Source organism: Triticum aestivum, chromosome 3A (genome assembly GCF_018294505.1).
Source record: "Triticum aestivum cultivar Chinese Spring chromosome 3A, IWGSC CS RefSeq v2.1, whole genome shotgun sequence".
NCBI lineage: Eukaryota > Viridiplantae > Streptophyta > Magnoliopsida > Poales > Poaceae > Triticum > Triticum aestivum.
The window spans coordinates 613,506,480-613,533,964 of NC_057800.1; the positions used below are offsets into that span (position 1 = coordinate 613,506,480).

The 27,485-nt window shown below is 47.7% G+C and overlaps 3 protein-coding genes across 3 annotated transcripts; 1 reads left to right on the forward strand and 2 right to left on the reverse strand.

Moving 5' to 3' along the window:
- Nucleotides 1–813: 813 nt before the first annotated feature.
- On the forward strand, nt 814–4,444 carry LOC123062598 (uncharacterized). The gene is made up of 6 exons (XM_044486176.1): nt 814–1,139; nt 1,547–1,622; nt 2,371–2,534; nt 2,652–2,706; nt 2,788–2,839; nt 4,008–4,444. Exons 1-5 carry the CDS (start codon nt 993–995, stop codon nt 2,802–2,804), a joined length of 459 nt encoding a protein of 152 aa, XP_044342111.1. The 5' UTR covers nt 814–992; the 3' UTR covers nt 2,805–2,839; nt 4,008–4,444.
- A 10-nt stretch (nt 4,445–4,454) lies between these two features.
- LOC123062599 (non-specific lipid-transfer protein 4) lies at nt 4,455–5,151 on the reverse strand. The gene is made up of 2 exons (XM_044486177.1): nt 4,727–5,151; nt 4,455–4,630 (listed from the first exon to the last, which is right to left on the reverse strand). Exons 1-2 carry the CDS (start codon nt 5,058–5,060, stop codon nt 4,614–4,616), a joined length of 351 nt encoding a protein of 116 aa, XP_044342112.1. The 5' UTR covers nt 5,061–5,151; the 3' UTR covers nt 4,455–4,613.
- Nucleotides 5,152–5,674: 523 nt separating this feature from the next.
- Nucleotides 5,675–9,464, reverse strand: LOC123062596 (rop guanine nucleotide exchange factor 7). Its single transcript, XM_044486175.1, has 7 exons — nt 8,866–9,464; nt 8,658–8,774; nt 8,415–8,569; nt 7,288–7,362; nt 6,913–7,203; nt 6,453–6,815; nt 5,675–6,348 (listed from the first exon to the last, which is right to left on the reverse strand). Exons 1-7 carry the CDS (start codon nt 9,065–9,067, stop codon nt 5,926–5,928), a joined length of 1,626 nt encoding a protein of 541 aa, XP_044342110.1. The 5' UTR covers nt 9,068–9,464; the 3' UTR covers nt 5,675–5,925.
- Between the last annotated feature and the right edge of the window lie 18,021 nt (nt 9,465–27,485).

A 27,485-nucleotide genomic window follows, 5' to 3' on the forward strand; every position in this document is an offset into this window, starting at 1 on the left:
TAGAAATTTGAAGGTTTATTAATCCTATAGAGCCCCTTTCAACTTTATTTTGTATATATATATAAATAAATACCCAAATCTCCCTCAAAATATTCGCTTGCTCGTTCGGTGCAACCAACCTACCTTTTGTGCAAATCCAATTACATGGAGATCCAGTGAATATGACATGACATGAATTCTGGATCTTCTCTATTTAATGTTTCCCGAATCCTCTGTCAAGAGGATATTCTACATTTAATTTTAGATCTTCTCCATTCAGACGGTTCCATTTTCTTCCCGCAAATAAAAAGGAAAAAAAGTAATCCCCCGAACGCAGTTTGGTCTTTACACAGAACCCCCAACCCCCGTCAGTTTCGACGGAATTCCGTCTTGCGGGCCCACGTGTCATCGACACACGACCCCCGTTAGTTTCGACGGAATCCCGTCTCGCGGGCCCACGTGTCATAGACACACGTTCCGTCAGTCCAGCTACCCGTCAGCACTCCGCGCCGTAAAGCCTCCCCCCTCTGTCGAGCTCGACCCGGTGTAGCACAACGAACGGAGACGTCCGGCGATGGATCTCTTCCGTCGCGCATCAGCGTCACGTCCTTTTCGCCGCCGCCCATCGTCCCCTCCGACTGGTTGGCGGCACACCCACCCACGCTCGCCACCGCGGCGCGGCCGACGGCAACAGCTGAACCTGAACGGCGGCGGGACGCGTTCACTACCGAGGGGCGGGGCATCTATCCGCCACAGTTTCGCGCGTAGGCCCCTCGAGATCCACGTAATGGCGGCGCACACCCCCGCGGCCTGGGCCCTTTAAATGCGGGGGCACGCATGGAGGCCGGAGCAGGGCGCCACGAGTCGAGTAGTTGAGCAGTAGCGCTTGCCTGGACTCCCCGTCTCCTCCTCCCTCCTCCCGCCGCCGCCTACGGCACAACCGCCCCGTTCACGTGCCCTAATCCCCAGCGGCAGCTCCCCCTCCCCATCCGCCCGTCCGTCCGTCCCCCGAAATGGAGCCCAAGAGGTCCTCGCCCCAGGCCCAGCCCCAGCCGCAGCCGCGCGCGGCGACTAAGGAGTCGCCTCCCCGCGCCGCCGCCGCCGCCGCCGCCGTCGCCGACTCGCCGCTCAGCAGCCTGTTCCACCCGGCGCCGCACGGGGTACCCGTCTCTTTCCTCACGCCTTCTCCCTGTTCGGTGTTATGTCTCTGTGTCTCGGCCGGCGCCTGCGCTGCCGCCCGACGTGATCTCTCGCGGGATTGCGGCGGAGCAGACGCCGGAGTAGATCGGATTCGTCTTGTTCTTAATCCTTCCTCGTTCGCGCGATGATTTTAGTTTTCGTATATGAGCCGCCGTCTGTTGGACTGAATATGCGAGAATTTTGGTAGACTTTTGATCTAGATACGCCCGTCTCTCCAAGTGGACACCGATTATCTTACAGTATCCCCGCCGTAATAAGCCTTATTAATTTGGGGATTCATGCTGCGATGTTTTGTTACGGGCGAAGGATTCATATTGTGATGTTGCCATCTAATTTGGACGTTTCCCGTTTTTGTCTTGTTTTCAAGGTAAACGGCAAAGAGCAGGACTTGTACGCCATTCTTTTCAAGGGGCAGAACGGCAATGCTCAGGCCAGCATGACAGGTAGTTGCACAACTCCCTCCTCTCGTCTCGTCTCGTCTCATATTCTCCTTTTTGCCATTCCGGTACTACGTACTGTGGAAATGGAACGGAATAGTACGTCACACATCTATATCAATGAACTGTCTTCTCTTTCAAGAAACAGCAGGTTACTTAGTGCCGAGGAAGCGTTGGAAAATTTCCAAACTCAAAAACATTTAATCCCTCAAAAGAAAATCACAAAAGCACTTAAAGCATGTATAACTCTTGCCCGCATCAGTTGATCAGCAAAGCCCACCCACCTTTACTTTCTAAAGGAGAAGAGATGAAATTTCACTGACCGATAAGTTTTGAAACTTTGGAGCTTTGATCTTTGGTTGTAATTTTCATACTTGCACAAGGTTAAGTACAGCGTGTACATGTTGGCTATCTTCAATCAACCAGAAAATTCTATTTCTGTTCTAAAAAAAAGAAATTTCTATTTCTTATTCTTGTCCCCACAAAAAAAATCTTTGAGAAAGTGCAAAAGCCTTGCATCTTTATGCATTATATAATTGAAGGAAAAAGTTATAGGCAAACCTACGAGTAGGTCAGTTTCAATCAGAACAAACGCCACGACCCTAAGCGCTAAACTCTGCCGATAGTCATGTCAACACATTATTGGTTGTTTCTTTCATAAAGTAATATCGTCTTGGTGATCTATCTTGCTTGGTTTGAATCACTGAGAAATGCAACGACAGAAAAATAACTAACATATTTATTTGTCTTACAGATGGTAAATCCCAGTGGAGTCCTGCTAGGGGCCGCACAACATATACCAAGGATAACAAGTATGACTCGGTTGGTACATCGTCTTGTTTTGGTTCTTCTGTGCACTATGGTGGCCGAGAATATTATGGCTGCTCTGCACCCAAGCAAGCTGCGGAATACAGTGATGTAAGAAATTGCTAAACAAAAAGCATAACTCATGCTTATAATTCATAAGTACTTTCACTTTTTTTTAATCAGCACTTTAGGCAACCAAGGTTTTAAACACTTTTTTGTTCATTTCAGTACAAGGTGGATAAGAAGGATCCTGTCGCAGATTCTCATGGCGATTGGTGGCAAGGTATAGTGTTGTTGTATATTCGGACATATGTTATGACTGAGTTATATGGTTGACTGATGTATTTATTTATTTTGTTTCCAGGCTCGTTTTACTACTAAGCAAGAGCTTGGTGTCCTCTCCCTTTACGAACAAGGTAAAAACGACTAAACAAGGACCTTACTATTGGACATTGGTTACATTATTATGGTTTGGTCTTGCTCTCTGCTTACGTGTGATATGCTATATATTATTCAGCTTACATAGGCAATCGATAATTTTCTGGAAAGCGATAGGGGGTGTATGCCCACCTGAGCAACTGATATCCACTTTTGCTCACTTCGCCTCTGCATCAGTTATCGTGTTCACAGATGCTGTTCTTTATCAGAAAGCGAACATATTCTCGCATACTTTGTTTCAGAAGTCAGAATAGTTAATATGTACAGTAGTAAACTTTGAATTACTCAAAGCTTAATATGGGATGGAATTTAGTTATTAGTGATATGAAATATTTCACTCTCACCTAATTTTTCGTGTGAAATTTGCCCAAACCCAAATTCTTCTCCCAGCTCTTCAGAGAGTATATTTCTTCTCTTCCATTCCTATTTGTAATATCATCATATACGATGAAGAAATTTTGTTTATTCACCTGTGTTGCCAGTGTCAAGGCTTTAACGTCAATGGCGAATTATTTTTCTCTAAGTAACTAGCTGTGGGGTTGGTGTACAGTACAATGATGTAGTTGTGGTTGAGATAAGATAACAAAGGTCACCGGGAAGAAAAGTAATGTCCTGGGTAAAAACCGTAGTTAACGCCCTACTTTTTATGTCTTAATCACTATCTTTAGGGAGTTTAGGGTCAAACAATTAGTTGCCTTAAATGTAGTCTGAGGACCTAGCGTTGTATCCAGTTCACTTTGGTTGAGGAAGCAACAGCACAAGTATGCTCACCACTTGCGCGAATGTTCCATCAAGTTGTATTGCTTGCTATACCATTACTTTCGTCTTTAGAAACAGAATTATTCCAAAAGAGGATACTGCTTAGGCCGTAGTGTAAATCACTCTTGAGGATAGTCATATTTTTGTATTATCGTAGAACAGTACTGAATTTCTAAAAAAAGACATTTTAAGCAACTTGTGAATCCTGATTTTGAACCAAGGTTCCCTAGAGCCCCAGTGATGGCAACATAGTCAGAACCTATCAGACCTAGTTAAGCTGCAGAATGTTTTGTGTCTCCTGGTGATGATTTTTATTTACCTAAATCATCGCCATTGCATCATTGGTTTGATCGTTTCCTCACCGTTCTGTTTCACCGCTGTTGGCAGGAAATCGAAGGGGGAGAGGTGTTGAACCTAATTTCCTTGATAGCAGTTATATACCTTACATAGTGGAGAAAACATTCGCTCATCAGTGGTGGCAGTATTTGGACGCATCATCACTCCTGGGCAGATGCTGTGTGTGCGTGTGTGTGCCTTTACCTTCTTCTTATTCCATAGCTTGTGCTTTAGCTGTGAAATGTAATGAATCTACAAGTACCTAGAACTTGGTGTCAGGTTGCATAAAGGGTCCTGAGGCCATCCCGCCCAACCTGGGCAGTCTGGTCTCTGACTCCTATACATAGTATCAAACCTGTCCTGCTTGTACCCTCTGATCCTCTCTCCAGACCAGAAGCGCTGGAGAAGCAGAGATCATTTACATTGTACTATTATTAAAACTGTACTGTTGGAACTTCATATAAGTTTGGGAAGTGTTTTTGTCAATATACCATAAGATTTGCAAAGGTACTTCATTATATTATATTCCAACAGAGGCATTACAACCACATTGTTTATTGAGATCTCTTATTTATTCATAAAAGATTCAAGTAAAAGTTCCACATGGCAAAGATGGCATCAGGTGTGTGCCATCTGCTCTTCCAGAAGTTCCAAGCCTCATGGCAGGGTGTATGCTGCACAGCAAAAGCAGAGCAAGGCAAACAATGATGGCTCCAAGGGACAGAGTAGCTACAGAGGAAACGACCGAGCATCAGAACAAATGAACTTACGGCCGCATTTGTAGCCGATGGAGCGGTTGGCGATGGCGCAGCGCTTGGGGATGGTCATGGCGACGGCGGGCTTGACGCCGGCCTGGCGCGCGGTGCTGGACAGCATGACGGCGCACAGGCACTTGGGGCTGCGCCCGATGCTGCGTATCTGCGCGCAGCAGCCGGGCGCCACCGCGGCCCGGGGGTTCTGCGTGGCCGCCGCGCACGGCGCCAGCTTGAGCGCCATCCTGTCCGCCGGCACGCGGCCGCACTCCCCGGCGCCACGCGCCGCCCCGAGCCCGGCCACCAGGAGCATCGCCAGCAAGCAGAGGCACCTTGCCGCCTTGGTCTCCATCTCTTTTCTCTTGGCTGCACCTCACTCCTCTCTTCTTCTCTAGCCTCTCTGTATGCACCCGTGCCGCACTCCGATGATGTCTGTCTCGACGTCCCGTCCGGGCTATATATACAGCGCTCCGGTGCGGAGGGTCGAGGGACGCCATCGATGCTCTGCTTGAAGATTTCGCCACGGCCATGGTGTGAAAGGCCCGAAGTGGAGGACGCACTCCACTACCGTTTATCTCTTCTCTTTTGGCCCCGCGCATGCACTGAGCTCTCTCCGCGATGCCATTTCGAGCACTACCTACTGCACTCCACTACACTGGTGGCAGGATGAACGGCCATGGAAATTTCTCTGCGGTCTCTGGAGACCAGCCACGTATGGCCTTGCGATGGAAAAGATTCGGCTCGCCATCATTGCGGGTACGTCGGCGGTGCGATCACTGGCCGGAGTTCTTGAAAACGCGAGAACCAAGCCACACTGCCTTTCCGGTTCTTCACCTTCAGGTACCTGAAAACGGCAGTAGAAGCTGCAGGTTTTCACTTTTAACTGGAGTCTGTCCGTACCGATCGAACTAATGCAGGTAATTATCTGAAGATTTAGCAGGCAAACTGAAGTCTCAAATCATGATATTATCTGAATCTGATCACGAGGTCTGCAAAGAGCAGGACACTTCGTTTCTCTTTTTCATTCTTCTTTTTTGGCACGGAACAATACATAGCAGCTTCTTCTCGCAAAAAGAAGAAGCAACGGTACTCCATAGCTAAGCACTAAGAGTTAAAAATACAGTAAGAACGTAAGCACAAATGAAGGACACACTTATGCACAGAGAGACCGGCAGGCTGGTCCTCGGCAATTCTACGAGCCGTCCACCGGCCCAGCCTCACAGATCCGTGGTCGTCGAGACATCGACCATCGTGCTCCGGTTCACGATGATCATCCCCCTGACCTCCGACGGGCCGAGATGGTCCGTCAAGGCCTTCTTCGCGGCGGCGGCGGCGGCCCTGTTGCCCTGAGACCGTCTGCCGGCACCGACCGAGGTCCTCGGGCTCGACAGCCGCCCCGGGGAGAAGCTAGGCGTGGCGTAGGACGTCACAAACGGCGTGCCCGGGGCAGGCACCTGCTGGTAGGGTGGCACCACGGCCCTGCCGCAGGCCATCTTCAGGTCAGCTTCACCCGACGACAGCTGCTCCACGTGCCTGTTCAGCTCGTCGATGTTGAGAAGGTCGTCGATGCGCGCCACGATGTTCGACGCCAGGCTCTCCAGAACCCTCGAGTAGCTCTCCAGGATCGACTTGCCCACATCCTGAAAATTGTTCACCACGCAGTAGGGTGAATGAATTCAGTTGTTTGACAGGCAAATGGGTGGAAAGACATACAAAGGGACACAGACTTGCACAACAAGCCGACCTTGTTGTACTGAATTTTGCTCATGTCGAGGCTTGTCTGCGTCAGGGCAGGGAACCTCTGCTTCAGGCATATCAAGAGGCCCTCAGCCCGCTCCGCGAGCAGCTCCCTCTTCTCCGAATCCATTAACATGTCCCTCACCATGCTCCATGACCTTGCGCTGGCGCTGGCGGTGCGGCCTAAGCCGTTCGCCGGTTTCGCGGGCACCCTGCGGCGCCACACGTGGACCGACGCCTCGACACGGCTGGCAATCTCCAGGGCCTGGTACTCCGTCGACAGGTCTAGGCTGTCGAGAAGGCACTCGGGGGAGAAGTGATCCGACGTTATGTAGCGGTATATCACGTCGCCCAAGGTCGCCCTCCCGTTCTACCACACAAAATTGCACCACCAAGTTGTGAGCAAGAGACATTACTACTGACATTACTGAATATTGCACGCTGAGGCTAGATCATGGTGGTGATACCTTTGGCAGAGAGTCGAGGTATGATTCGGGGACATCCATCTCTGCCAAGGCGTTGCTGTTGATGGCCATGGCAGCCTTGAGGATCTGGTTCGCGCAGTCGCGCTTGTGCTGCAACTGCTTCCTCGTCTTGTCGCGGAGGCCCCCGGGTGGCACCCGGGGCACCGGCAGCCACCATTTGTCGTCGCGGCGGTGGAAGGCCGCCCGGAACGAGGCGGAGCCATCGCAGTCCGCCGCGCATATCCCTTGGTCGACGTACCAAAACTCTGTGTCCCTGAAGCTGTCCAGGATTTCCTGTCAAATTTCCATGTTATCAGAAGCTGCTGAATTTTTCAGATTGGCTGTGCAGTGAATTTACTACATCTGCGAAAAACTTACAAGGAGCATATGGTCTAGCTTCCGAAGTGCTGGCAGATTGATGTACAGATCTGACCGTGGCCTGCTTGTCATGATCTGAAAGGAAGGATCCAGAAAACCTACAAGTCATTTGCTTTTCAATGAAAATGGCAAATCTTTTGCCTCGTTTCAAAAAAAAAAATGTCAGTTGCTTAGAGGCGAAGGCTGAACTTCATCAACGAGTCGCCACATTTGCGCCTTGTCAGTCATTTCATCGCTAAGAATCAATAAATCGCAATTCATGTTTGATCTGTAATGCATATGCAGTAAGCCAGTAGGTCACCCGTCACTATTCCTTATGCCTTAGGAGCACGCCGATCCACTCTGTCAAAGGGCGATCGCATGGTACGCAACTGTTTGGTCTCAGTGGACTCCGTACTGACTACTCCCTCCGTTTCGAATTACTTTTCGCACGTATGGATGTATCTAGATGTATTTTAGTTCTCATCCATTTCTGTGACTAGTAATTTGAAACGGAGGGAGTAGGAGAGAAGGACGCAACTGTAGATTTGGTTTGATTTCATTAGCCAGTAGACTATCATTCACAATATGTTCTGTCTTAAATTTCCCTTTTTTTGTTTCGTTACCGTTGTGGAGTCCTCTGTCTGTGTTGTGTACCATTGTACTCCGGCAAATACCTCGTATCACCAGCATGGCATCTCCTATCGGGCGCTTTTAACTAAACTGCTACCATTTGCTGTCAGATAATCAAGACAGCACGGGCAGCTGCTCTCATCTCCAACAAATTTCGCGAGCACAGCAGCATGGCACCACAATCGCAAAGTTTCCATCAGAAAAATCATCAGCGCACCTAACATTTCGCTCCGTTTATGTGGGTGCCATGGCTGCTAAATGCGTGCTTAATAGCGATTTTCTAGCGGTCCATGTGCTACTAAAGTCGACATCATAGACCGTTCCCGTGCTCTGGCGGTGCTCAATAATCAAATGTACATTCACCCGGGAGTACTGACAGGCGAAGACATTTGATCCACCGTGCTCGTGATTCCTGCCGGCCTACGGCTCGTGCTCGGTCCGCCTAGCCTGCGCCCGTACGCTGAAAAGAAAATCGCAGGCGCTGTTTGAAATGTTTAGGTGCCGGTTGGTGGTACCTCGAGCCTGGTTCCGTCGGGGAAGGACTGCCAGGTGGGGACGAGCTCGACGATGTGGTCGCTGATGCAGAGCAGCCAGTCCATCTCTCGCCGCCACATGGCCGCCTTCTCCGGCGGCAGCGGCTCCAGCCTCCACAGCTGCCCGAAGATGGTGGCTGCGCAAACCACTCGCTGACAACTCTCTCCTACTGTGGAAAGAAAGAAAGAAATCACGAAGAAATGAAGCAAGGATGGCATACTGACCGCAGAGGTTGGTGATGGCGTTGGCGATGGCGAGCGCCGTGCAGACGCCCTTGCCGCTCCCGGACATGTCCTCGCCGAGGAGCAGCTTCGCGAACCGCTCCTTCATCATCTCCGTCTCTGCACACATTAACATTAGCACCAGTACCTACATTGTTGTTCCATATACTTACTTCGCCTCTGATGACAGACAGGTGAGAAGCGCGCGTACCTGGGCCACCTCGGCGCTTCAGCTTGCCGGCCATCTCGGCGTCGGGGGCGCCGCTGCAAGGCGGCGCTTTCTTGGGCGCTGCGAGCGCGAGGGCGGGCCAGTCGTCGGTGGAGGCGGCGTCGGAGCTGGAGCTGCTCCCGTCGGCCGAGTCCGTGAAGGCGGCCTCGCTCACGCCGCCCCTCTCCTCCTCCCCGCTCCCCATCGGACCCAGCCCCAGCAGCCGCGCGTGCGTGGCAGATCTGACTCGCGCGCCCGTACTTGTGACGGGTGTCGTCGTCGCCGCTGCCTCCCTCGGCCGGCGGCCGGGTTAAGCTCCGCACACGGCGATCAAGACGGGAGCGCGGGGGAGCAAAGAAATGGCGCGCGCGCGGTGATCGAGCGTCTCTGTGCGTGTCTTTTTGGCGTCTTGGTGGTCTCGGTTGCGGGTGCGGCGCTGTTGGGAGTTGGAACTGGGACGAAGTGGCAGACGGAGGCTTGGAAAAAGTGTGGGTGGCTGGCTGGTCGATGGGGAAGAGTGAGTGACCGTTGGGTTCTGGGCAGGAGGAAGAGGGGAGGAGGGGTTTACTTTTGAGCGATCGGGGCGGGCGGGAGGAGCGCCAACGGTGGAGCGAAGGCGTGCGAACAATAAAGAGGCCGGATCGGCGTGACACGCTCCGCTGCTGGTCCTGCCGCGCGCGCTCCTCCTCACGCTTTTGCTGTTGCTGCGTGCACGGAGTAGATGTGCCGACTGCTCCAGCTACAAAGGTGTATTTTCTGAGACTTTTCGTTCGTGCAGAAAAGGAGCGAGTGCGTCGCCCTGACCTACCTTCGAGTGTTTCTCTTCTCTTGCTCCGGGGAGAACGATTAATATCCAACGCGAAAGTTTTAATTGTGATGATGAGTACTCCTTTTACGATCGATTTCTCTCTTCTTTCCGCCCCACTCGTGACAGCAGAGACCCACGTCGAGTTAGTTAGCCTGAGGTCTCATTTATTCTGGATGGGGCTCTGAATCATCATCACCACCGAACCTGTACCCGCCTACTCTTGTAGCTTAACCCCAAATCCGGCCTTCTGTTTGCGCAAACAAAAATCTTCTAGACCATCAAGTCGTCCAAATGATAACAGAGGTTTCTAATCAGATGTTCTATCTACTGCAAGTTTTTGACGGTACTACAGACGGTCACGGGTTTTACCGTCCGTAACTCCCGCGCTGCCAGCTTCGCTCATCATCAGATGTCACGCTGCCTCCCACTGATCTCACTGCTACACCGCGACACAAATGTCAGAACCTCTCAGGATAGAACCCGTAAAGAAATGGAATTAAACGCTGCGACTGCCAGTCTGTTGTGCTCCAACGTTCGGGACCCAATGTCAAAGAGTAATAAACAGACAGATTTGGTGAACAAACAAAGAAGGTTCTGAGGCAGTCAGTCAGGTCCCATGGTCCCGATGACGGATAAAGCCAACGCCCGATGGCGTGACGCGTGCTACCCCCCGGCCCTAGGAGCGGTTCCGGCAGAAGCTCTTGTCGCGGCCTGCTTGTTCGCGCAGGCTCGCCTGGCCTGTCACGCACCCCGCCACGGGTTTTGCTCGAGCGCCCATGATTCCTTCCTCGATGCCGCGCATTTTCGCTCGGTGAAGCATTAGAAATGTGATTATGTGCATGGTTAGATCAACTTCAACGCCCCGATTCGTCACGGGTGTCCGTTGAAGTCGGCGCGGACAGAAAAATCGACCCAACGCGTCGATCCAAACACACACGCGTCCGCTTTTCGTCCGTCTGCTGATTCATTCTTGATTCATTTTTGAGCCGGATTTGTGTCAGCGCGGACACCTAAAGGACGCGCCCGCCCGCCCGCCTACTCCTCCCCCTTGCCCGCTGGTCGATGACACATTGGCCATCCTCTCCCATTCCAACAGCAAACCCTCGCCCGCCTCCTTCGTCACCGCCGCCGCCGCCCGCCTACTCCTCCCCCTGGCCCGCTGGTCGGTGACACATTGGCCATCCTCTCCCATTCCAACAGCAAACCCTCGCCCGCCTCCTTCGTCACCGACGCCGCCGCCCATTTTTCCGGTGCCTCTGCCGGTTGCCGGTGCCACAACATCCACCCCTACGACGCCGCCACCTCCCACGTCGTCGCCACCGTCGTCTTGCCGCCGTGGATCCGAAAGCTTCCCACCCCAACTCCCCGACACAGCCGCGACCAAGAAGCCGCCTCGCCGACCCGGCCAGCTCCTTCGTCCTGACACCGGCACGCTCATTTGACTCCGCCAGGGCAGGTTGTTGGTCCGAGGGCGGCGCGACTCCCTTCACCGGCCGACTCCTTCATCGACGCCCGCAAGTTGTCCGACAGTTTGCCAAGGTACAAAATGGACTCCGCCGACGAATTCTTTTTCCACAATTTTCTTTGCGACTTCGATGATTCCTCGTCCGATGATGAGGAGGAGATCTTGGCTGTCGTGTTGGTCCATCACCACCTCAATAGCCAGCGGCCGGTGTTTCGTCGCTCCATTCCAGGGCACCTTCTGGCGTTGAATCCCAACCGAGAGAGCGGGCATTTCCTTCTTTGGAAGGACTACTTTGACACAACGAACCCGTTGTTCAAACATCAGAAATTTCGCCGCCGTTTCCGTATGAGTAGACATCTTTTCAACCGTATTACAGAGGGGGTGGTCGGCTACGATAATATTTCGAATACAAAGAGGATGCCCTTGAAAAGATTGGCTTCTCCTCTTATCAGAAATGCACTATAGCCATCCGAATGCTTGCATACGGAGTGCCCAATGATCTCATTGACGAGTACGTCTGCATGAGCGAGTCTACTGTTGGGGAACGTAGCAGAAATTCAAAATTTTCTACGCATCACCAAGATCAATCTATGGAGTAATCTAGCAACGAGGGAAGGAGAGTGCATCTACATACCCTTGTAGATCGCTAAGCAGAAGCGTTCAAGTGAACGGGGTTTATGGAGTCGTACTCGTCGTGATCCAAATCACCGATGATCCTAGTGCCGAACGGACGGCACCTCCGTGTTCAACACACGTACAGCCCGGTGACGTCTCCTACGCCTTGATCCAGCAAGGGGAGAAGGAGAGGTTGGGAAGACTCCATCCAGCAGCAGCACGACGACGTGGTGGTGGTGGAGGAGCACGGGACTCCAGCAGGGCTTCGCCAAGCACTACGAGAGATGAGGAGGGAGAGAGATAGGGCTGCGCCAACAGGGAGATTGAATCGTGTCTCTGGCAGCCCAAAACCTCAAGTATATATAGGGGGAGGGGAGGGGCTGCGCCCCCACCTAGGTTTCCACCCCTAGGGGTGGCGGCCAGCCCTAGATCCCATCTAGGGGGGGCGGCCAAGGGGGGAGAGAGGGGGGCGCACCACTAGGTGGGCCTTAGGCCCATCTGAGCCTAGGGTTTGCCCCCTTCCACTCTCCCTTGCGCCTTGGGCCTTGGTGGGAGGCGCCCCAGCCCACCTAGGGGCTGGTCCCTTCCCACTATTGGCCCATGTAGGCCTTCGGGGCTGGTGGCCCCACCTGGTGGACCCCCGGACCCCTCCGGTGGTCCCGGTACACTACCGGTGATGCCCGGAACACTTCTGGTGGCCAAAACCATACTTCCTATATATCAATCTTTACCTCTGGACCATTTTGGAACTCCTCGTGACGTCCGGGATCTCATCCGGGACTCCGAACAACATTCGGTAACCGCGTACATACTTTCCCTATAACCCTAGCGTCATCGAAACTTAAGGTGTAGACCCTACGGGTTCGGAAGTCATGCAGACATGGCCGAGACAACTCTCCGGTCAATAACCAACAGCAGGATCTGGATACCCATGCTGGATCCCACATGCTCCACGATGATCTCATCGGATGAACCACGATGTCAAGGACTTAATCAATCCCGTATACAATTCCCTTTGTCTATCGGTACGATACTTGCCCGAGATTCGATCGTCGGTATCCCGATACCTTGTTCAATCTCGTTACCGGCAAGTCTCTTTACTCGTTCCGTAACACATCATCCCGTGATCAACTCCTTGATCACATTGTGCACATTATGATGATGTCCTACCGAGTGGGCCCAGAGATACCTCTCCGTTTACACGGAGTGACAAATCCCAGTCTCGATTCGTGCCAACCCAACAGACACTTTCGGAGATACCTGTAGTGTACCTTTATAGCCACCCAATTACGTTGTGACGTTTGGCACATCCAAAGCACTCCTACGGTATCCGGGAGTTGCACAATCTCATGGTCTAAGGAAATGATAATTGACATTAGAAAAGCTTTAGCATATGAACTACATGATCTTGTGCTAGGCTTAGGATTGGGTCTTGTCCATCACATCATTCTCCTAATGATGTGATCCCGTTATCAACGACATCCAATGTCCATGGTCAGGAAACCATAATCATCTATTGATCAACGAGCTAGTCAACTAGAGGCTTACTAGGGACATGGTGTTGTCTATGTATCCACACATGTATCTGAGTTTCCTATCAATACAATTCTAGCATGAATAATAAACGATTATCATGAACAAGGAAATATAATAATAACCAATTTATTATTGCCTCTAGGGCATATTTCTAACAGTCTCCCACTTGCACTAGAGTCAATAATCCAGTTCACATCGATATGTGATTAACACTCAAGGTCACATCCCCATGTGACTAACGCCCAAAGAGTTCTGGGTTTGATCATGTTATGCTTGTGAGAGAGGTTTCAGTCAACGGGTCTGCAACATTCAGATCCGTATGTACTTCGCAAATTTTTATGTCATCTTGTAGATGCAACTACTACGCTACATTTGGAGCCATTTCAAATAACTGTTCTACTTGGAGCTATTCTAAATTGTTGCTCCATTATACGTACCCGGTATCTCTACTCAGAGCTATCCGGATAGGTGTTAAGCTTGCATCGACGTAACTCTTTACGTCGAACTCTTTATCACCTCCATAACCAAGAAACATATCCTTATTCCTCTAAGGATAATTTAGACCGCTATCTGGTGATCTACTCCTAGATCACCTTTGTACCCTCTTGCCAAATATGTGGCAAGGCACACATCAGGTGCGGTACTCAGCATGGCATACCGTATAGAGCCTATGACAAAAGCATAGGGGACGACCTTCGCCCTTCCTCTTTCTTCTGCCGTGGTCGAGCTTTAAGTCTTAACTTCATACCTTACAACTCAGGCAAGAACTCCTTCTTTGACTGATCCATCTTGAACACCTTCAAGATCATGTCAAGGTATGTGCTCATTTGAAAGTACCATTAAGCGTTTTGATCTATCCTTATAGATCTTGATGCTCAATGTTCAAGTAGCTTAATCCAGGATTTTCATTGAAAAACACTTTCCAAATAACCCTATATGCTTTCCAGAAATTCTACGTCATTTCTGATCAACAATATGTCAACAACATATATTCATCAGAAATTCTATAGTGCTCCCACTCACTTCTTTGGAAATGCAAGTTTCTCATAAACTTTGTATACACCCAAAATCTTTGATCATCTCATCAAAGCATACATTCCAACTCCGAGATGCTTACTCCAGTCCTTAGAAGGATTGCTGGAGCTTTGCATACTTATTAGCATCTTTCAGGATTGACAAAACCTTCCGGTTGTATCACATACAACCTTTCCTCAAGAAAATCGTTGAGGAAACAATGTTTTGACATCACATCTGCAAGATTTCATAAATAATGCAGTAATCGCTAATATAACTCCAACAGACTCTTAGCATCGCTACGAGTGAGAAAGTCTCATCGTAGTCAACTCCTTGAACTTGTCGGAAAACATCTTAACGACAAGTCGAGCTTTCTTAATGGTGATACTTACCATCATTGTCCGTCTTCCTTTTAAAATCCATGTGTACCTAACAGCCTTACGACCATCAAGTAGTTCTTCCAAAGTCTACACTTTGTTTTCATATATGGATCCTCTCTCGGATTATATGGCCTCGAGCCATTTTGGAATCCAAGCCCACCATCGCTTCTCCATAGCTCGTAGGTTCATTGTTGTCTAGCAACATGACTTCCAAGACAGGATTATGTACCACTCTGAAGTAGTACGCGTCCTTGTCATCCCACGAGGTTTGGTAGTGACTTGATCTGAAGTTTCATGATCACTATCATAAGCTTCCACTTCAATTGGTGTAGGTGCCACAGGAACAACTCCCTGTGCCCTGCCACACACTAGTTGAAGAGACGGTTCAATAACCTCATCAAGTCTCCACCATCCTCCCACTCAATTCTTTTGAGAGAAACTTTTTCCTCGAGAAAGGACCCGATTCTAGAAACAATCCCTTATTGCTTTCGGATCTGAGACAGGAGGTATACCCAACTGTTTTGGGTGTCCTATGAAGATGCATTTATCCGCTTTGGGTTCGAGCTTATCAGCCTGAAACTTTTTCACATAAGCGTCGCAGCCCCAAACTTTTAAGAAATGATAGCTTAGGTTTCTCTAAACCATAGTTCATACGGTGCCATCTCATCGGAATTACGTGGTGCCCTATTTAAAGTGAATGTGGTTGTCTCTAATGCCTAACCCATAAACTATCGTGGTAATTCGATAAGAGACATCATGGTATGCATCATATCCAATAGGGTGCAGTTATGATGTTCAGACACACCATCATACTATGGTGTTTCAGGCTGTATTAGTTGTGAAACAATTTCCACAATGTCTTAATTCTGTGCCAAACTTGTAATTCAGATATTCATCTCTATGATCATATCACAGATATTTTATCCTCTTGTCACGACGATCTTTCAACTTCACCCTGAAATTACTTGAACCTTTCAATAATTCAGACTCGTGATTCATCAAGTAAATGTACTCAACATCTACTCAAATCATCTGTGAAATAAGAACATAACGATATCCACTACACGCCTCAGCACTCATTGGACTACACACATCAAAATGTATTACTTCCAACAAGTTGCTCTCTAGTTCCATTTTACTGAAAACGAGGCTTTCAGTCATCTTGCCCATGTGGTATGATTTGCATGTCTCAATTGATTCAAAATCAAGTGAGTCCAAATGGTCCATTTGCATGGAGTTTCTTCATGCATATACACCAATAGACATGGTTCGCATGTCTCAAACTTTTCAAAACGAGTGAGCCCAAAGATCCATCAACATGGAGCTTCTTCATGCGTTTTATACCGATATGACTTACGTGGCAGTGCCACAAGTAGGTGGTACTATCATTACTATCTTATATCTTTTGGCATGAAAATGTGTATCACTACGATCGAGATTCAATAAACCATTCATTTTAGGTGCAAGACCATTGAAGGTATTATTCAAATAAATAGAGTAACCATTATTCTCCTTAAATGAATAACCGTATTGCGATAGACATAATCCAATCATGTCTATGCTCAACGCAAACACCAATCTCGATGGTAGAGGGAGCGTGCGATGCTTGATCACATCAAGCTTGGAAAAACTTCCAACACATATTGCCAGCTCACCTTTAGCTAGTCTTCGTTTACTCCGCAGCCTTTTATTTCGAGTTTACTAACATTTAGCAACCGAACCGGTATCTAATACCATGGTGCTACTAGGAGTACTAGTAAAGTACACATTAACACAATGTATATCCAATATACTTCTATCGACCTTGCCAGCCTTCTCATCTACCAAGTTTCTAGGGTAATTCTGCTCCAGTGGCTGTTCCCCTTATTACAGAAGCACTTAGTCTCGGGTTTGGGTTCAACCTTGGGTTTCTTCACTAGAGCAGCAGCTGATTTGCCGTTTCATGAAGTATCCCTTTTTGCCCTTGCCCTTCTTGAAACTAGTGGTTTCACCAACCATCAACAATTGATGGTCCTTCTTGATTTCTACTTTTGTGGTGTCAAACATCGTGAATATCTCAAGGATCATCATATATGTCCCTGATATATTATAGTTCATCACGAAGCTCTAGCAGCTTGGTGGTAATGACTTCGGAGAAACATCACTATCTCATCTGGAAGATCAACTCCCACTCGATTCAAATGATTGTTGTACTCAGACAATCTGAGCACAAGCTCAACAATTGAGCTTTTCTCCCTTAGTTTGCAGGCTAAGAAAATCGTCGGAGGTCTTATACCTCTTGACGTGGGCACGAGCCTGAAATCCCAATTTCAGCCCTCGAAACATCTCATATGTTTCGCGACGTTTCAAAACGTCTTCGGTACCTCAACTCTATACCTTTTAACTGAACTATCACGTAGTTTATCAAAATGTGTATGTCAGATGTTCGCAACATCCACAGACGACATTCGAGGCTCAGCACACTGAGCGGTGCATTAAGGACATAAGCCTTCTATGAAGCAATGAGGACAATCCTCAGTTTACGGACCTATCCGCATAATTGCTACTAACAACTTTCAACTAAATTTTCTCTAGGAACATATCTAAACAGTAGAACTAAAGCGCGAGCTACGACATAATTTGCGAAGACCTTTTGACTATGTTTAGGATAATTAAGGTCATCTTATGAACTCCCACTCAGATAGACATCCCTCTAGTCATCTAAGTGATTACATGATCCGAGTCAACTAGGTCGTGTCCGATCATCACGTGAGACGGACTAGTCAACATCGGTGAACATCTTCATGTTGATCGTATCTTCTATACGACTCATGCTCGACCTTTCGGTCTTCCGTGTTCCGAGGCCATGTCTGTACATGCTAGGCTCGTCAAGTCAACCTAAGTGTTTTTGCTGTGTAAATCTGGCTTACACCCGTTGTATTCGAACGTTAGAATCTATCACACCCGATCATCACGTGGTGTTTCGAAACAACGAACCTTCACAACGGTGCACAGTTAGGGGGAACACCTTTCTTAAAATTTTAGTGAGGGATCATCTTATTTAAGCTACCGTAGTTCTAAGAAAATAAGATGTAAAACATGATAAACATCACATGCAATCAAATAGTGACATGATATGGCCAATATCATTTTGCTCCTCTCGATCTCCATCTTTGGGGCTCCATGATCATCGTTGTCACCGGCATGACACCATGATCTCCATCATCATGATCTCCATCATCGTGTCTTCTTGAAGTTGTCTCATCATCTATTATTTCTACTACTATGGCTAACGCTTTAGCAATAAAGTAAAGTAATTACATGACGTTTATGTTGACACACAGGTCATAAGTAAATTAAGACAACTCCTATGGCTCCTGCCGGTTGTCATACTCATCGACATGCAAGTCGTGATTCCTATTACAAGAACATGATCTCATACATCACATATATATCATTCATCACATCCTTTGGCCATATCACATCACAAAACACTTGCTGCAAAAACAAGTTAGACGTCCTCTAATTGTTGTTGCAAGTTTTTACGTGGCTGCTATAGGTTTCTAGCAAGAACGTTTCTTACCTACGCCAAAACCACAACGTGAATTGCCAATTTCTATTTACCCTTCATAAGGACCCTGTTCATCGAATCCGATCCGACTAAAGTGGGAGAGACAGACACCCGCCAGCCACCTTATGCAACTAGTGCATGTCAGTCGGTGGAACCAATCCCACGTAAGCGTACGTGTAAGGTTGGTCCGGGCCGCTTCATCCCACGATGCCGCCGAATCAAGATAAGACTAGTAACGGCAAGATAATTGACAATATCGACGCCCACAACTACTTTGTGTTCTACTCGTGCATAGTAACTACGCATAGACCTAGTTCATGATGCCACTGTTGGGGAACGTAGCAGAAATTCAAAAAATTTTACGCATCACCAAGATCAATCTATGGAGTAATCTAGCAACGAGGGAAGGAGAGTGCATCTACATACCCTTGTAGATCGCTAAGCGGAAGCGTTCAAGTGAACGGGGTTGATGGAGTCGTACTCGTCGTGATCCAAATCACCGATGATCCTAGTGCCGAACGGACGGCACCTCCGTGTTCAACACACGTACAGCCCGATGACGTCTCCTAAGCCTTGATCTAGCAAGGGGAGAAGGAGAGGTTGGGAAGACTCCATCCAGCAGCAGCATGACAGCGTGGTGGTGGTGGAGGAGCGCGGGACTCCAGCAGGGCTTCGCCAAGCACTATGAGAGATGAGGAGGGAGAGGGGTAGGGCTGCGGCAGCAGGGAGATTGAATCGTGTCTCTAGCAGCCCAAAACCTCAAGTATATATAGGGGGAGGGGAGGGGCTGCGCCCCCACCTAGGTTTCCACCCCTAGGGGTGGCGGCCAGCCCTAGATCCCATCTAGGGGGGGCGGCCAAGGGGGGAGAGAGGGGGGCGCACCACTAGGTGGGCCTTAGGCCCATCTGAGCCTAGGGTTTGCCCCCTTCCACTCTCCCTTGCGCCTTGAGCCTTGGTGGGAGGCGCCCCAGCCCACCTAGGGGCTGGTCCCTTCCCACTATTGGCCCATGTAGGCCTCCGGGGCTGGTGGCCCCACCTGGTGGACCCCCGAACCCCTTCGGTGGTCCCGGTACACTACCGGTGATGCCCGGAACACTTCCGGTGGCCAAAACCATACTTCCTATATATCAATCTTTACCTCTGGACCATTCCGGAACTCCTCGTGACGTCCGGGATCTCATCCGGGACTTCGAACAATATTCGGTAACCGCGTACATACTTTCCCTATAACCCTAGCGTCATCGAACCTTAAGTGTGTAGACCCTACGGGTTCGGAAGTCATGCAGACATGGCCGAGACAACTCTCCGGTCAATAACCAACAGCGGGATCTGGATACCCATGCTGGCTCCCACATGCTCCACGATGATCTCATCAGATGAACCACGATGTCAAGGACTTAATCAATCCCGTATACAATTCCCTTTGTCTATCGGTACGATACTTGCCCGAGATTCGATCGTCGGTATCCCGATACCTTGTTCAATCTCGTTACCGGCAAGTCTCTTTACTCGTTCCGTAACACATCATCCCGTGATCAACTCCTTGATCACATTGTGCACATTATGATGATGTCCTACCGAGTGGGCCCAGAGATACCTCTCCGTTTACACGGAGTGACAAATCCCAGTCTCGATTTGTGCCAACCCAATAGACACTTTCGGAGATACCTGTAGTGTACCTTTATAGCCACCCAGTTATGTTGTGACGTTTGGCACACCCAAAGCACTCCTACGGTATCCGGGAGTTGCACAATCTCATGGTCTAAGGAAATGATACTTGACATTAGAAAAGCTTTAGCATACGAACTACATGATCTTGTGCTAGGCTTAGGATTGGGTCTTGTCCATCACATCATTCTCCTAATGATGTGATCCCGTTATCAACGACATCCAATGTCCATGGTCAGGAAACCGTAACCATCTATTGATCAACGAGCTAGTCAACTAGAGGCTTACTAGGGACATGATGTTGTCTATGTATCCACACATGTATCTGAGTTTCCTATCAATACAATTCTAGCATGGATAATAAAGATTATCATGAACAAGGAAATATAATAATAATCAATTTACTATTGCCTCTAGGGCATATTTCCAACATCTACATGCCTAGACTCCCTGTACAAGTTCTGTAGGGCTGTTATTGCTGTTGGCCCTGAGTACTTGAGAGAGCTGACTCGTCAAGATACAGCTCGCTTGTTCGCGATGAATGCCAGCAGGGGCTTCACAGGGATGCTTGGCAGCATAGACTGCATGCACTGGGAGTGGAATGATCTGGAACTCTTTCTTTGGCATGGCCGGATCACACAATGATATCAACGTGCTTCAGCGCTCGCCGGTGTTTGCTAGGCTTGCCGAAGACAACAACCCACCGATTAATGTTACCATCAACAGCCACAACTACGACAAAGGATACTACTCCCTCCGTTCCAAATTACTCGTCGTGGTTCTAGTTCAAAGTTGAACTAAAACCACAACGAGTAATTTGGAACGGAGGGAGTACCTGGGTGACGGTATATATCCTCAGTGGACCACTATTGTGAAGACAATTCCCTACCCAGTCGAAGAGAAGAGGAAAAGATTTGCCCAATAGTAAGAGAGTGCTAGGAAGGATGTCGAGCGCGCCTTTGGTGTTTTGTAATCTCGATGGGGAATCGTTCGGTATCCTACTAAGACTTGGAGCACGAAGAAACTGTGGGAGGTGATGACTGCTTGGAGAAGATGAGCGTCCGAAACGTCTCTACGATCAAGGGTTTCAGTTTTAGGCGGAGAATGTTGTGCCTGAGCATGGAGGCGCGGCAACGTTTGAATAGTTCATTCAATTTCATCATGACATGCGTGATTGAAAAACTTACATGCAACTACAAAATGATTTGATTGAGAATATGCGGGCTCATGTTGGCAACCAATAGATGTATCTTTTTTATTCGGCTTGCAAAACTATGAGAGACTATTTTACTTTTAATTGGCTTGTAAAACTGCTAATTATTTGGTTGAAACTATGCTATTTACTGTATGTTTGCTTCTGAAATAATGCAAATTTTGTGTGTGAAATACTGCAAAATTTGTGCTATTTGTTGAAAAAGGGTGGTAAGCCGGTCACGCCGGCATATATGGGTCGGTGCGTTAAACGCACTGTCAACCCAAATCTCAAACAGGGCGGACGCCGCGGGCGACCGACCCAAACGGACAACCACTGGGTCGACGCGTTGGAGTTGCTCTTACGTTTGGTCCTTAGAGCATCTCCAGCCGCACACCAACAGACCCATTTTTTGGCGCCGACATCCAAAAAACGGCCCAGTCGTGCCTCTAGGAGCCCAGTTTTCGTCAGTTATGGCCGAAACTGGCGTCGGTGGACCCAGGCCGAACCCGGCATGCTGGGGGGGCGCCTGGGGGCGTCGAGGCGATCATTTTTGGCGCAAAAGAACGGCAGGCCCGCCGAGTCAGCGACCCGCGCCTCGTCGTCCTCACATCGCCTCGGTTTCCCGCGAAGAATCAATGCCAAAGCTGCCGCCGGTCAGCCTTCCATTGATTCCTCACGGGCAGCGTTGTGCGGCAACGCGCCCCCTCCCCGCCATGCGTACACACGACGCCACCCCCCTCCGCTATATAAAGCAGCGCCTCCCTCGCCGGTGGACACACCCGCCTGCAGCCCCTCTCTCCCTGTGCACAACCACCGCCGACGAGCTCTCTTTCCTCTTCCTCCCCGTTCACAGCCGCCGCAGATGGGCGAAAGGTTCCCCCACGACGACGCCGCGCCGCCACCGGCCAAACTTGTCCGCCCGGGCGACCCCGGGCAGGGGTCCAGCGGCGTGAAGAAGGAGAAGGACGACAGAGGCGACGGCGGCGACTACGCCGCGCTCAGCGAGTTTTTATGTAGTAAATTTTAAGTTTTCTGTGTAAAAAAATTAAAATACCGAAATTTATGTTCTGTTTGCCGAATTTTTGTAATGTTTGCCGAAATTATTTTCAAAAAAAATAAAAAAAAAAGGACGACTAAGGGCGATCCTGGGACGGCGCTGGGAACCCGATCGGTACCAAACCGAACTTTAGCGCCGGTTCGGACCCAAGCGATTTTCCGAGCCCCTGAGGGCCAACGGCCGGAGATGCTCTTAATCTGTGTTTGTCATGGTGTCTGTTTTGTCTAGTGCCGGGCCAGCTGTAAGAAACATGTACTCGCCGCTCCGTCCAGATCGGTGGGAGAGCCTTTTGAGTGATGAGGACACGTGAACCCTTGGAGCTAAAGGCGAGGAGGAGAGGGAGCATGCCCTTGTAAATCCAACCACGCCTCATCGACCGGGGTCACACTCCAAATGTGAGCTCCAAAATGAGAAGATAATGGACATGACCTGCTTCCCATGACCTACGGACAGTAGCGCCATTCTTCGGAGCGACGCCCTTATTTCATGCCGTGAACATTGATAAAAACAAGGAGTTTCTTTCTATGTGACATCCGTAAATGCAGCTGTATGTGCGTGCCTCGTCACGTTACCGCGCTGAGTTTCTTCACGCCCATCAACTCTGGTACATTTTAAGTGGCTTTTTTGGTTTTTGGCCCTCGGTTGGGATGAAGTCAGAGTCAATTGCTCGTAGTGGGGTGATGACAATTATTGAATTAATGCTCCAGCCAGTGACTATAAAAGTCTAAATTGATGAAGAAAGATGGTCAGTATATTTCAACATCTCCTTCACGTCTAATTTTTTTTTAATTCTTAGACATAAGATCGTTGTAGGCCGCATAAAATTTTTTAAAATTGAGTTGACAGGGTCTTGAATCAAGATATTTTGGCTCTCAAATCATATTGAATTCATACTCTAGCCAGTGCCTCCAAAATCTGAATGGAGAGAGATGAAATATATATTTCAACAATGACACATGTAGAAAAACTTATGGTATTCGTCGTCATAATAGTTTGTGTGTGGTGTGTCGGTAGCAGCCAATGGTACCATATGCAGTCACGTTCCATGATGACAACTTTTTTTAACATAGTACAAACGTAAATGCTCAAACATATGCACATATACTCACTCTTTTGAACGCACACACTCACACCTTATTTCTATGAGCACTTCCGAGCCGACATCATCTTGAGATTCATGAAGGCACCGCAGGTCCCTCCGTAATTGATGGGAACGTCTTCTTCAATTGAACAAACATCACCAGAAGCCTGAAATAAATTCAGGAAATGCGAACACTATAGTGACAACTTTACGGGTAAGTTGTTATGGATTTCACCCATTTTTTCTCTAATTAGCTTGATAATTATCTCCTTAATTAATATAGTGAGGGCTTAGGTTTTGGTTAAAAATGAAATAAAATTCTAATGTTGCCAATATACACAATCTACCAGCACATATTTCTTGTTTACAACACTATTTTGTATGCTACTAATCCAATTTTCTGAAAATGAACGTGAATATTCATGAAACAACCATTACTAGAATTTTGCTATTTGTCAACAAGGCTGCAAAATAACTATTTCTAAGTCCACGCTGAGCATCATCGGAGCTATGCATCTAGACGTGTTAGAGTAGAAAAGGAAGGGGAAATTTTTATCGACTTGCTACGCCCGTCGACAATGAATAGCAAGTAATATAAACCAACTAAGCTCTAGAAATCCTTATTATATTACTTAAAAGAAATAAGGTTCCTCTCCGCTCTCCCGTCATACGTAAACTGTTTCGTGTGACACTCCAACCCCACATGTTGCCCTCGTGCAATCTCTCGTCCCGATTCCCTCAATTGATCACTCCTACAACTCCCGTTCAGTTTGCTGGTGTTTCTTCCTCGCAAAGTCGCCCCACCAAATCTACCGGCCCGCTTCATGTGATCTGCAGGAGGGGTTGTCTTCTGTCCGGTCTTTTCTTGCACCGCCCCATGGAAGATGCTAAGAGAGAGAATGAGCAAGAGCAGCTAGGAGAGCGTCTGTGGTGCTTGCTGTTGGGTAAGGTAGCATGCAATTTTAAAAAAATTCCTACGATCACGCAAGATCTATCTAGGAGATGCATAGCAACGAGAGGGGGTTAGTGTGTCCATGTACGCCCATAGACCGAAAGCGGAAGCGCTAGGTTAACGCGGTTGATGTAATCGAACGTCTTCACCATCCAACCGATCTAGTACCGAACGTACGGCACCTCCGAGTTCAGCACAGTTCAGCTCGATGACGTCCCTCGAACTCTTGATCCAGTAGAGGGTCGAGGGAGAGTCCCGTCAGCACGACGACGTGGTGACGGTGATGGTGATGTGATCCGCGCAGGGCTTCACCTAAGCACTATGACGCTATGACGAGAGGAGTAAACTGTGGAGGGGGGCACCGCACACGGTTAAGAGAACAATTGATGTGGTATGGGGTGCCTCCCTTCCCCCATATATATAGAAGGGGAGGAGGAGGAGGCCGACCAGAAGGCGTGTGCCATGGGGAGAGTCCTACAAGGACTCCACTCCGAGTAGGATTCACTCCCTTTTTCCTTTCTTCATCGGAGGGGAAAAGGAAGGAGAGGGAGAGGGAGAGGGAAAGGGGGGCGCCGCCCCCACCCCCAGTCCATTTCGGACTGCCATGGGGGGGGGGGGCGGCCACCCCTTGCGGCCCTCCTCTCTCTCCACTAAGGCCCATCTAGGCCCAATACTTTCCCCCGGGGGTTCCGGTAACACCCCCCCCCGTACTCCGATAAAATATTCGAACCACTTGGAACCATTCCGATGTCCGAATACTACCTTCCAATGCATGAACTAATGATGTGGCGACATTGCATGCGAGTAATGAAAAGAAATGTAATTTATGGCTTGCGTGCATGACTTGCTTATGTGACATGCTTAGGAAAAATAGTTAGTGGGTTGTGACTTGCTTCAGTGCTTGTAGTCGTCGCTAAGTGGTCTACGGATCTGGATGTAATTTTTATTATTTCTAGTGTCCATTGTACTACCATGATTGAAGATGAATAGATCGAAAGTTTATCCTGCAAAAAAACCTACTTAGGAATAGAAGATTGGGCAAGCAGTCAATCAACTAGCTAAAAGAAGGACAAGACATGAAAGACGGCGGCAAGGGTATATTTTTTCTAATTTTTTGTGTTTGCATTGTGGGTTTTCCAAAAAAAATTGTGAAAAATCGCCCTCCTCCACTTGTTGTGATGGTCATCAAAGTTGTCCTGCAGGCACTTTGCAGCGCCACTGCTACCATTTCACAACATTGATCATCATCTTATCCTCCAATTCCACCAAATGTGTGTTTGCACGACTTGTGGCACTTCGTAACACTTAGTCATGCATTTTTTATCAGGCAAACATTTATTTAATACTGTAGTGGAGAAGACTTCCTGAAGTGGATGCGAATTCAAGGCGGCATGCCGTTTTAGGCCAGCCTTGAAAATAGCCAGGTAAACATTGCAAGAGGTTGCTCCTGCTGTGTGGACTTGTACTGATTTTGTGCATTGTCCATGTATAATGCTGCACAAAAGTATGGTTAAGCCCAATGAAGTTTTTGGTTGAGTTGAATCTTAATAGCATGACTTCAATATATAAACCATGCATACATAATGTTTTTCTGTTGCAACGCATGTGGCGCTTAGCTAGTTACATTCTAAAGAAAAGGTGTAGTAGTAGGCTTTTTTTGTAGGGAAATCAGTAACTTTGGTTGCAATGGCTACACCTATTTGTCATGCGGTGAGACAAATTGTCGAGGAATCGCACATTGAGCTAGCGGATGGCCGATCGAACTAAAGTCAAGCAATAGATGGTCTCACAAGGTTTTATTCTGTTCTCAAGGCGATTTTATTCCGGTTCTCCCCTTTTATTGGTCTTCTACCGATTTTTTGTGGTTTCCTTCCACTTTCCCTTTTTATTTAATTTTTTCTTTCAATTTTCTAAAATTCATGTTTCCAGAAATAAACATGTTTTAAAATTCATCAAAATTTTAAAGCACGTGAATATTTCATGAATCCAAGGAAAAGTATTAAATTATTGATATTTTTAAAAATTCAAGAACATTTCGTAAATTCTTGATTTTGTAAAATCTGGCCATTTTTACAAATTTGTGAGCATTTTTTAAAATCCCTGAAGATTTTGCTTAATTCAGAAATATTTTTAAAATTATGATATTTTTTACTACTGCATGAATTGATTTTTTAAATCTGCAAAGGAAAATCCAGCAGCCATATTGTTTGGAGAAAGGAAATCACTAACAATCAGCCGGTGGATCGCTCGGCTGCATCCACCGCCTGCTCCATTTGCCAGGTGTCTTCCTGGGCGTACACTTAATCTATTCCTCTAGAGTCAGAAATCATAGATCCTCAAAAAAAAAGAGAGTCAGAAAGCATCATGTGTTGCTGCCGTGAAGTGCTTTGCCACAAGTATTGCATTGCAATGAGGTTCTACAACAGGACCTATGTTGCAAAAAAAAATCTGTAAAAAGAAAAATTGTTCAAAAAAAAATCCGCAACAAGACCTCTGTTGCAAAGAAAAAAAATCTGCAATAGGACCTCTGTTGCAGAAGTTTTTGCAGCATGAGTTCTATTGTGGAAGTTTCTGCAACATGCCTCTGTTGCATTAGGTTCTGTAACACAGTCATTGTTGCAATTATAAGGACGAAGCTGGGTTGGCACAAGATCTAATAGCTGGCGAGGCGGCGGATCTTTAAAAAAGATCCACCGACTGACACGTAGCGTGCCCCCAGAAACGTGGAGAAAACCTGTCTCGGAAGAAAAGTATCGAGAGGGAAATCGCTCCCCCGAAGCGGGCTGGCGTTCAAGGTACAGGTATGTGCGATTGGTGGACTGTTTACACGCACACATGGGCCATTCTATTCTTTTGTGTTTCTTTACTGCTGGTTCTTTCGGGGTTTTTCATTTACATTTTTTATTATTTTATGTTATCCATTTTTAAAATTTAAATATAATTTTATAAAAAACTTTTATTGAAGTCCATTCCCAATTTTCATAATTTTATGAATTAGTGATTTATTCTTGAAATTGGGAACACATTTTGAGATCAGTGAAGCTTTTTCAAATACGTTATTTTTTAAAATCATGAACATTTTTTAAAATACAGAATATTTTTCAAAATCATGAATTTTTGAAGTAAGGATTTTTTTATAATAAAGAAATAACTTTGAAATTCACAACCATTTTTTAAATCCGTAAACAATTATAAATTTGTGAATATTTTTTAAATTTCATGGACATTTTCTAAAGTTTGTGAACATGTCAATTTTTCGTGGACATTTCAAAAAGTTTCTTAAAAAAAAGGAAAAAAGAACA